Raw genomic sequence first — 11,224 nt, 5'->3', positions numbered from 1 at the left:
AGATTCGTCCACCGTACGGGGTGGGTTGGACATGAAAGGAGGGCTTGCAATTCCGAGGTCTTGGAGTCCTCGTCCATAGAATACGCCACATACGCAAAGAAAAGTGACGAGCCGAGGCCTCACTTGCAAGATAATAATTAAAATACGCTAAAACGCTGTTTTGTGTGTGCATGTGATCATGAAACCATACTGTATTCACTAAGCTTTTTGATTATACTATACATGTATATATCTCAGGTGTCATTTGTCAGTAGACGAGTGAACGAAGAAAGACGGGACTATGTTTTGAATCATGCTTGATTAGATATTTTAATTAGCATTGATTACGTTAAAGTATTTTACGCTTCCGCAATTATGTAACGAATTATGTTAAACATATTATGTGTGTTTGAAATTTTAAGTTCGTATTTTTGATCAAGACATAAGTTATTAAGAATGACGTCACGGCACTCGATAGAAAAGAAAAAAAAAATCGGGGCGTGACAGCGGTCCTTATGCTAAATACTTCTGGATGACCGATAACGAAGTAGTACCATAAAAAAAAAGGGTGAAAAGAACCCCAATCAGATAGTTTAATAAAACCATCAAGAGTAAACAAACACCAAATGGTTTTACTATTTATTTCTTCTCCTACAATATCATACATATGATGCTTGTCCCTATTTATAGGCCCACTTAAAGTCATAATCCGCCATAGCCTTCGGCACAAAAGCTAAGAGTATTATCCGTCGAATATGGGAAAAACGGAAGCCATGGAAGCAACGAAGACACAAGAAAAACCCATCAATCGCCATGGTAACCTAACGACAGCGTCCAGCGATGAAAATCTAAAAGACATTTTTCACGAAATCAGAACTTCCAGATCCCCTGTATGGATCATGTCTACTACTCTTATTTGTTTTTCTTTCAGAAATCAATCTGATTCATTGTATTCAGTAAGTTTCGCTTTTCTGTGTTGATTTTTTTTTATAATTGCAGGCGGTGATAAACTTCGGTGCGTCTTGGTACGTCAACTCCTAATTCTATGAAAATTGATTTTCCTTTGAGATTCTGTTAGGTATATCCATACAAGTTTGTTATGTTAGACAAATAATCATCTTCAACTATAGATTGCTACGACCACAGTGTTGAATTTGTGTATTTGGGATTATGAAACCAAACTTGAAGACAAGGTGTTCGATGAAATGCCCAAATGAAAAATGACTTGGCTGCTTATGATTTCTATTCGAAGGAGCTAGAAATTCTACAAAGTAAACAGAATTTACAACTTGATTACAAGTTTATTTTTAGGGGATTATTTGATTCATAATGATTTTATACTAAATTCCTCTTTTAACTACTCAAATTGGAGGGGAGCATCAATCGCTATTGAGATAGGATGGTAGCAAAAAGAGGGTGCTAGCAATGGTGAGGTTACACAAGATCAAGATCAGGAAAGTAGTGAAGCAATATATGGGCGATTCGAGCATACCGAAATAGTTCTTTGTGGATGGTACATCATAAAAGATTGTTGGTCCTGCGGATGTGGTGGAATATCCCATCTGCCTAGGGTTCGATTCCAGGCATACAAAACGATTGTTGCCACCGAGTTTATCAGGGCTGATTTCTTGCGATCAAAATTTGTCGGGATTAGTACTGGCACACCCTTCCAAAGAGAAGAGTTCGGAAATACTGTTGTAGTTTCTGGTTGCTTAGATGATGTCCTTTTTAAGAACCATAGTTTGTTCTTGTAAGCTTAGCTTTTTGGGTTTTATAACGTTTATCAAAATGCTTCTGACGTTGTGTGTTTGGTACTTGGACAAGACAAGAAGAGCGAGAGTGTGGTAGGTGGGTGAAAGAAGCGTGGAAGGTTTTAGGCTCTTAATTTAACATGGGCAGTTTAGTAATTACCAGTCTTGTCTCATCTACCTGATTTTTGTTCCACCTATTTTGGCATTGACATAAAAAATGCATTTTTGTCCCACTTGTTGCCATCTTGCCCAGTCTAATGTCACACCAAACGTGATACAACAAGTATTTGCTTTGTCTTGTCTGTCATACCAAATGCATCTAATCTTACAAGCCACCGTCATATTTAAACCAATGTATTTTGGTCTTTTACAGGTGTCGTGTTTGTTGCGAGATCCTCCCTTCGTTTAACCAGTTGAGCAACAAGTTCCCGAAACTTTCTTTTGTGTATGCAGATATAGATGAATGCCCAGAAACAACTCAGCATATTCGATACACACCTACTTTTCACTTCTATAGAGATGGTGAAAGAGTGGACGCGATGTTTGGTGCTGGTGAAGAGAGGTTGCACGATCGTCTCTGGCTACACTCCTAACTACAGTCACAATCTCTGTTGAGTAGTTAGGATCTCATTCATAAACTTGGGTAAATTTTGGCATTTTCGTATTCTGATGACAAGTATTATGTCACAAAAGCACTGATAAAAACACGTTTACATTCGATATGGTCTTTCTCATGAAGAGAGTAGAAATCCTACACATTTCCAACCAAACAAAACAAAAGATAAGGGATTGTAACGAAGAAACACAACATTTGGCATCACAATCAAAAGCTCGTAGTAGGTCCGGTCCACCAACTTCAGGCCATAGAAAAACTGCATGCCCAGCATAAGCTTGTTTATTCTCTCGGTTCTGATTTAAGGGGCAAAAGTTTCATCGTATTAATCTGGTATATTCAGGCTTTCGGTTTGAGAATCTTGGGGGTCTCCCAGGTGAAATCAGGATCTTCGCGACCAAAATGGCCATAAGCAGCAGTCTTCTGGTACCTGTAGTTGCCACCCCTCTTCAAGTCGAGATTAATCGACATCATCCCTGGCCTAAAGTCGAAATTCTCCTTGATCAGGACAAGGATATCCTTATCTGGGATTGTTCCAGTTTTATACGAGTCCACAAACACGGAAAGGGGCTCAGCCACACCAATAGCGTAAGAAACCTGAACGAGGCACCTCCGTGCAAGTCCCGAAGCTACTACACTCTTAGCAGCTTGCCTAACAATATAAGCACCACTCCTGTCCACTTTGGTAGGATCCTTTCCGGAGAATGCACCTCCACCGTGAGCTCCCCATCCACCATAGGTGTCGATGATAATCTTCCTGCCGGTTAGACCTGCATCACCATGGGGACCACCGATAACGAACCGACCCGAGGGGTTCAGGTGGAAGATGGTCTTGTCGTCAAGGTATTGAGGCGGGATGACGGGTTTGATCACATGCTCCTTAAGATCAGCAGCAATTTGCTCGTTGGTCACGGACTCGTCATGTTGGGTGGAGATGAGGACGGTGTGAACCCTGATAGGAACCATAGCGCCGTTATCGTTGCGGTACTCAACCGTCACTTGGGTTTTACCATCAGGACGGACCCATGGGCAGGTCTTGTTCTTTCTAACCTCAGTAAGCTTAGCACCAATCTTAGTTGCAAGAACATGGGTTAGCGGCATAAGCTCAGGTGTTTCATCAGTGGCGTAACCAAACATATGACCTTGGTCACCAGCACCAATTTCCTCGGGCTTCTTGCTAAGGTGACCGTGAACCCCTTGAGCAATGTCGGGGCTTTGTTGCTCGATGTTGACTAGAACCTTGCAGTTGTCGGCATCAAGCCCAACATCAGGAGATGTAAACCCAATGCCTTTGCAAGTACTACGGACAATCTTCTCGTAGTCTACAACAGCCTTGGTGGTGATCTCGCCAAAGACCATAACCATATTGGTCTTCGTGCAGGTCTCGCACGCAACTTTACTTTCGGGATCTTGTTCCAAACATGCGTCGAGGATGGCATCTGAGACTTGGTCACAGAGCTTGTCTGGGTGTCCTTCGTTCACAGACTCTGATGTGAATAGGAAAGTCTCCATCTCTGGAATAAATAGATCAAAAAATACATCAAATGAACAGATCTTCTAAAAACTATCAGATCTCTTTTCTTCTTCTCTATCTCTCCCACACACACATATACATATATATATATATATATACATATATATATATATATGTAGAAGATAAATCATATGAGAATAAGAGTTATGATGATAACACTTTTGAGCATTTGGATTACATAATATCATTTTCACAAGCATGAATATGTTAAACCTTCGTTCATAACAATGAAAAAAGGTAAATAACGGTAGTTGAATGTATACGAAGATTCGTTCTCACCTTCTAACCATAACTCTTAATTTCATTGAAATCCAACCTTTATATATATATATATATATATGTGTGTGTGTGTGTGTGTGTGTGTGTGTGTGTTTTCAAACAGGAGTACACACTTCAAATTTCAATGGCTTCTACAGCATTAGAAACCAAAGATGAATGTGATTCCTGATCGCACATGGATTAAATCTACATAACAAAAACCCTAGGAACGATTTCCAGAAATTCAGGAAATCGAAAACGAATCAACTGAAGCCAAAAATCAAAATGAGAATCAAAGAAAAGCAATGCAATGAAGTAAATGGAACGTACCTTTCTTAATCAAGATCTAGAGAGAGAGAGAGAGAGATATGAGGAAGAATGAGAGGTGGATGGTTGGAAGTGAGTGGGGGTTATGTGAATTTATAGGTGCGGATGTGAAGGGGTTGGGCCTCTGACTCGCTCCCTACTTCTGGTGAACCCTGCATATGAGGTTGTACATTAAGAATCAAAGGTTGTACACAGAGGATCACCAACTACATCTCCTATGGTGACTCACCAAACCCCGCCAACCTCTTTGTGGGCCCCTCTCACCAACCTTTCGTCCGTCCTTGTTCTTTCTCTAACTATGATATCGACGTCGTTTAGATACTTGGACCAAAATGCCACCTTCGTGCACAATACAAGTCGGTAAAGATTAGGTTCAAAAGGTACCCGAGTTATCGATAGATCTTGTATATGACAAATACAGATAAAAGATAATGTGAGAATAGAAGTTAAGTTGAGAAATGTAAGAAGAAATCTATACTGATCATTTTAATTCCAAACCAACCCATGAATTGTGTTTTAAAAAGGAATTGGTCATGTATATTTCATTAGTGTTGATCTAGTCTTTCGCTTCAATTAGGATTTTGATCCAATGGTGGAAGTCCTTTCTTACATTTTTCATCAGGACTTTCATTCTCACTGGAATCCAATATTTGTCATATATGAATATTATATATAAAAACTTCGTTTTAGCTTTATATTTTTCAAATAAAAAAAAACGCATGGAGTATTCAATTTGCAATCTAGAAATCCGGTAGAGAAAAGTTGTGATTTTGGTTAGAACGGTCACGGTTGTTCTAACAGATGCCATCCATACAAACAGCGACAGTCTGCTCCATCAAAGCACCACATTAGCTGAAAATAAATAAGACTTTTACATTATTTTGAAATTTTTTAGAACACCAGGGAACTTGAGAGATGACGGGTATCTAAAAAGGTTATGCATTTTGTCTTGATTCTTATTTTAGTTAATGTATTTTCAGAACATTTATTTTGGTATCTGAGATGTAAAACCTCAAACTTTTAAATAACTGATTTAATCATACCTATTAATAGTGTTTGCCGATGCAGCAATTATAATTAATATGGATTTCTTTTAATATAAAATAATTTTAGAGTTATTTCCGAATCATGTTTGATGAAGTTGGAAAGATTTGACCATCTCACACATTCAAAGTAAAAGAAAATACAAAAAAAAGTCATTTTGTATATGTTTTGATTGTTCTTTTGTCTCACGTGTCTTTAAATAGAAAACATATTTTTAAATCGAGATTATTTATCATCTATATAATCATAGTCGTATTCATTTATATATATATATATATATATATATATATATATATATATATATATATATATATGAATGGACTTGATAACACACGAATTGTTTGTTGACTTGATAACTCACGAAGTCACCCAATAATGGACTTGTGCTGGGCAAATGGTTATGGGAGGAAAAGCAGATTTCAAATGCTGCTTCTTGATACTGTGTTCTATGTCACACTTGGTGATCGACGATGCCTATCATACATGATACATTGCATCCACACCCTTCAAAACTCCAACTTCTGGTATTATTTCATTATAATAAATATTTTTATTTCACTAAATCATTAGTAAGAACCTGCTAAGGGTGTGTTTTGTACACGATACAGATTTAAAGCTTCTTGTCTGGTGCGACATTTAGGGTGGGATGGAACAGGACTTAGTGGGATAGAAATCAAAGAGATGGGACAGGATCGGTAAATTACTAAACTGTCTACCTCACTTTTATCCGTCCAGTCCAGTCAAGTCCCGTCCCCTATGCATACCAAACACACCCTAAAGAAGAAGCACCGAGGTGGATGGTCTTCTTACCTGGCTTGAATGTTGATTTGGGGTCTATATGCTTTGGGTTTTGTAGGTGATCCAGCAAATCAAGTGTTGAAGGATTCATGCCAAGATCTCATGATGATATGTCAGCATGTTCGAAGCACCTTCGACCAAGCTGTTGCCGAGTTTAAAAACAATAAACCTGCTGAAAACCAGTAAGGCTGCCATGGAAATACAATCACTCTTCATTTCTAAGTACCCATAGAAGTACCCATAGATTGTATGGGTTTGGTTTTACATTTTGTTGACTTTAAAATAATGGACCTAGATGATGTAACTTTCTTGAAACCATATTGTATTTATTTAAGTTTGCATATGTTCAGGATATAATCAAATTGATATTCACATGAATCATTAGATATACACTTGAGTTCAATGTCAATGATATAATACAACATTATTAAGTTTATGTACACAAGATTAGAATTGGAATTGGAGTTGGAGTTGATTTACCAAAAGTTCCATTGCCAGAAGACCTTGTCGACAATTCCTCCACCACTACGAACAGCAATCTGGAGCGATTCAGATGCAGGAGGAACCCCCCAAAGTAGCGGCACAGCAACTGTCATTGTTAGCTTTTCATTCAAACCCCCCTTGCTACCCTTTTCCGCTACAACAATCTGCCATCAACCAATTGAAAACAAGGAATTATGGGAGCATTCGTAAATGTTTAGATTGTAATCCGTGTTCTTTAAACCTATCAAACATAAATGCAATACATTCATGGGAATATAAGTAGGTACCTCTCCACCGTGCTCCAAAACAGTGTCCTCGACTACATCACTTAACATTTCAATGGAGCGGCAAAATCCAATGATGCAAAGTCTTCTGCTCATATCAAGCCCCTGCGACCGAACATTTCAAATGCATAAGCACAATTGAAAGATCAAGCAGTTCTGCACAGATAGAATGTGAAGATTTACATTTGTCGCTGCAATATCAAAGAGTGCACCCAAACATAGGCCTTGAGCTGGATCCATATAATTGCTCTCTTTAAACTGTTGTGATTTAGGGGAAGCCTTCACCTTGGCTTGCTTCTTCTGAACAAGAAGCACAACTTTTCAGACGAGTGCCCAAAATAGCATTAAGAATGCACTTCGAGAAACAAGTTATGACATTACTGTTAGTCCATCCTCAATTTTGAGATAAAAACCTTGAAACTTTGTAACCAGGTGGAGTATAAACTATGATTATTAGACAGCAAAATAAAAACAAGTATGATCGTGTACGCAATCACACAAAATAGCAAAACTCAGGAGAGAAAACCAACCAAAGATGTATCACCCTAACAGCCCTTATGCCAAGACCTCATGGTGTACAACTTTGATGTAGTGTTTTACAAAATGTCAAACAACAGCAAGGCATCAAAAACAGCCTACTCAAACCAACACATTGCAAAAACAGTATAATGGAGTCGAAAATGGAAGACACATGCAATAAGTGCAATTGGTTCCTACGCTGCTATCGTTGTCAATAACAAGAAGGTGACAAAGAATTGATCTTGAACAACCTGTGCTGAAGAGACACGCTTAGGGACCATCAATCCTCCAATTTGAACAAGCCCATCAGCAGTGAACAAGGTAATCATTTCCTGCTGTTCCCATTCAATACCTGTAAACATGTTGCGGCAAGTTAGATACGTTTTGAACACCTCACCGAGATAATGCTAATATAAAAGGAACAAGAAGGGCATAAAAATGATTTGAACCTTATGCAAGATGATGATAGAATGTTAGAACAATTTTCTAAGCATCTTAATATCTTTTCCATAATCACCATCTGTGCGACATTTTCTTTTTCTATATTATAAAAAGAATTGCAATGGTTGAATAATTATCACTACATAATGTTATCAACACTTTTGTTATTGGTTATTCACTCAATTGTTTCCAAACTCAAGCTGTACCATGACTGATACAATAGTGGAACAGTTGCCTCTTACTTCAGATGGTTCGAATAAATGCACCATGAGTCCCCAATACGACAACAAATCTAGCACCCGATCGACTCACTCAATGGTTCGAAATTACATATTGTTATTTGATGTTGATCAGATCGTTCATTAGCAATTCAAAATCATCGTGAATTAACACTTGGGCTAACTAAAAGAAATGAATATGGAAGTTCCTCAAACTTTGCATAATACAACCACAAAACTACACCTACAGAGCATACATAAGAAAACAATTACACAATCACTTAAGGTGTTATCTACAATTCATATAATCCAAGTATCTACCACAGATATAAGAAAAGGGGAAGCAAAAATTCTAAAATATCGCAGGCGTACCATTATCTCCACCAGAAGACTCCCAAGGATAGAATCCAAACGGATCATCATCAGAGAAAGTCCCAGAAAAATTGGAGGATTTGGCGGTGAATGAAACAGAACGAGATGAAGAGGGCGGTGGGTAGCGATCGAAAGAGAATCTATGAACAAGTGTTGATGGAGAAGAAGATGAAGATGAAGATGATGGAAGAGAAGTATATGAGAAGGTAGAGAATGATAGAGCAGAGGTGGAAGCCATTTTAGGGCGAGATCGAAGGAATTTTGATGGGAGAAATTGGGGATGAAGAAAACAAAAGAAAAGGGGAAGAAGCAACGTTCGTGCGGTGCCACACAATAGCTGACGCGTGGAGCAGTTCCCCTCCGGAATTTGAACGTGTTAGTATGCTACCATAATTATTAATATTATATATATATACAAATCTGTTTAATAAGATACGGTTAAATGTCTATGTGTTGTCAATATAATACGTATTTAATGATATATGATTAAACTTGTGGATTATATATGTAATTATATATGATACTGAAACTTCTTACTTAACTTAACTTTTGTTCTCACCGAAATCTAAAATAAAAAGGGTAAGGAGTGCTAGTCAGTATCTCCGACTACTTCATCAACCGCCTTCTCCAGAAACGTCCCTAAAATCCCACAACCATATACATTACCCTACATGAGACGTAGAAGCAAAGGCAAATGGGAAACCTCTTCTCGAAACATAGCAGACGATTTAGTGGATCGATTAGGTATCAGTTGGGGTCGATTTCTCGAAAGGGATTGAAGATGATGTATTATGGTATCACGGCCTTCTAACTGAAACCAAAGATGAAGCAAAGGTCAAGTGACATTTTTGAATTTTTATATAATATTATTGTACAAAATTTCGATACACAGACACAGTCATTTATTTATGCATAACATGTTATGTATGTCATGTTACATTTATTAATCTTGTATTGTAGATATAAGACACCTTAATAAAGTTTATCATATTTTATACAAAGGCAATTTTACTTCACAAACATTGATTGTCACTATTAGCCTCCTATGTTACTCGTTTGGCTGTCGGGACCTGTTTACAAATCTACTGCTTGTTTTAGCTATATGAATAGCTTTATTTTTATGATTGAAACCGTATTCTGTTTCTCGAATTCCTTTTTGATTCATGTTATTAACAATTGAACAATCGTCACCATCGAAATCTGGTATCATGATTTATTTTCTTATAAACACAAATCAAACACAATACTCCAACATGGTAGTTGTCTATAACCAATATTATATTTTACCAGCTTTATAATAAAAACTGAAGACACGGTAAGTTTTTTATGGTAACCGTGTCCCCGGGTGATCACAAATGTTTTGAAGTCATCGAAGGTTAACCTCAATGGCCACAAGGGTTTTGACAGTGTTTGGATTTCAGTACGGGGAATATAAGATTTCCAGTACATCAACCCACGCCTACCAGTTTGCCACAGCCCAGGTGGCTATCGTACTTGTTTTAGCTACATATTATACAACCACCCTTTAAAAACAACTCTTAAACGTATGTCTAGCATAAAAAACGTCCTAACGATATTGTTTCAGATCATAAACATATAAAGAATGTAAATTACATATTTTATGATTTCCAACGTAGGGTGTAACACCCGGAATCTTACTTTAGGTCATTTTACCTTATTTGTTAATTTTCTCTATTTTCAAAAAAAGGGGGGGGGGGTGCTACCCCCTAATTGAGGTATTGACTTTAGACCATTTGAATTGAGGAATTTCCCTATTTGACCTTAGGTTCTTACCTGCTGGATAAGGTTTGTGAGGGGACTTGAGCTTTTGTAAAAGGAAGTCAGGTCTGCACCTAGGGAAGGGAAAAAGAAAAGCAAATTAAAATAAGGAAGGAGGAAGCCCTTCACCGGGAGAGCAGAGGAAAGAAAAAGAAAGAAAGAAAAGGTGGAAAGGACGACCGGACTGCCTTCTTCGACGGTTTCTCCAAGCAGAGAACTTCAACCTCGGCACCTTGACCATTTCTGCTTCCCACCTTAACAGCAAACAGCAAGTCTGCATTGCTATTTCTTCCTTGCTACCCAATTCGTCAAGCGGCAACAATGAGCCGTGTTTGGGCTGCCTGCGCCTCGCCAAGACAGCAGCTTTAGCTGCGTTTTTGCTGTACTTTCGGAACAGCAGCAGCAACAGCCGCGAACAGCAGCTAYTGCGTCTTCCTCGTTCGCCCAAAAACAGCCGGCAGCAAGGTAGCAGCCCCTACTGTGTTGTGCTGTCTTCTGCACGCCTCGCCAAACAGCAAACAGCAGCAGCAAACAGCAGGCTGCAGGTGCCGTTTTCTCCGTCTTCTCGCCCGAACAGCAGCCGTAAGGAGCAGAGCCATTGTGTCCTTCTCGATTAGCCAGCAGCAGCAGCAAGCTGTCTGCGCTTGCTGCACACCTCCTCAGACCAGCCCAACAGCAGCTGCAAGCTGTCTGCGCTTCTTCACGCCTTCTTTCTCTCGTCCCAGCAGCAGCAGGTCGTACCTGCGTGCTCTCGTCCGATCTCCAACAGCACACAGCAGTGCCGCTGCCGGTTCTCTTCGTTACCGACTGCTCAAACTTTGCAC

At 38.8% G+C, this 11,224-nt stretch overlaps 3 protein-coding genes across 4 annotated transcripts; 1 reads left to right on the top strand and 2 right to left on the bottom strand.

Annotated features, from left to right (window-relative positions):
- The first annotated feature begins 682 nt into the window (after positions 1 to 682).
- Positions 683 to 2,484, top strand: LOC112519016 (thioredoxin-like 3-3). The gene is made up of 3 exons (XM_025126894.1): positions 683 to 869; positions 979 to 1,004; positions 2,104 to 2,484. Exons 1-3 carry the CDS (start codon positions 735 to 737, stop codon positions 2,321 to 2,323), a joined length of 381 nt encoding a protein of 126 aa, XP_024982662.1. The 5' UTR covers positions 683 to 734; the 3' UTR covers positions 2,324 to 2,484.
- Positions 2,372 to 3,921, bottom strand: LOC112519015 (S-adenosylmethionine synthase 3-like). Its single transcript, XM_025126892.1, has one exon. The coding sequence runs from the start codon at positions 3,853 to 3,855 to the stop codon at positions 2,683 to 2,685; it is 1,173 nt and encodes a 390-aa protein (XP_024982660.1). The 5' UTR covers positions 3,856 to 3,921; the 3' UTR covers positions 2,372 to 2,682.
- A 1,941-nt stretch (positions 3,922 to 5,862) lies between these two features.
- On the bottom strand, positions 5,863 to 8,932 carry LOC112520454. 2 transcript variants are annotated; one of them, XM_025128853.1, is made up of 6 exons: positions 8,622 to 8,932; positions 7,842 to 7,942; positions 7,255 to 7,368; positions 7,075 to 7,176; positions 6,785 to 6,951; positions 5,863 to 6,492 (listed from the first exon to the last, which is right to left on the bottom strand). In XM_025128853.1, exons 1-6 carry the CDS (start codon positions 8,857 to 8,859, stop codon positions 6,459 to 6,461), a joined length of 756 nt encoding a protein of 251 aa, XP_024984621.1. In that variant the 5' UTR covers positions 8,860 to 8,932; the 3' UTR covers positions 5,863 to 6,458. The 2 variants fall into 2 exon arrangements, with proteins under 2 accessions (XP_024984621.1, XP_024984620.1); XM_025128852.1 differs by having other exon boundaries at positions 5,868 to 6,492; positions 7,255 to 7,371; positions 8,622 to 8,930.
- Positions 8,933 to 11,224: the final 2,292 nt, after the last annotated feature.

The sequence above is a fragment of the Cynara cardunculus genome (genome assembly GCF_001531365.2).
Source record: "Cynara cardunculus var. scolymus isolate 2C chromosome LG 10, CcrdV1, whole genome shotgun sequence".
Taxonomy (NCBI): domain Eukaryota; kingdom Viridiplantae; phylum Streptophyta; class Magnoliopsida; order Asterales; family Asteraceae; genus Cynara; species Cynara cardunculus.
Note: the sequence above shows the minus strand (reverse complement) of the source record. Positions and strands in the feature narration are given on the sequence as shown.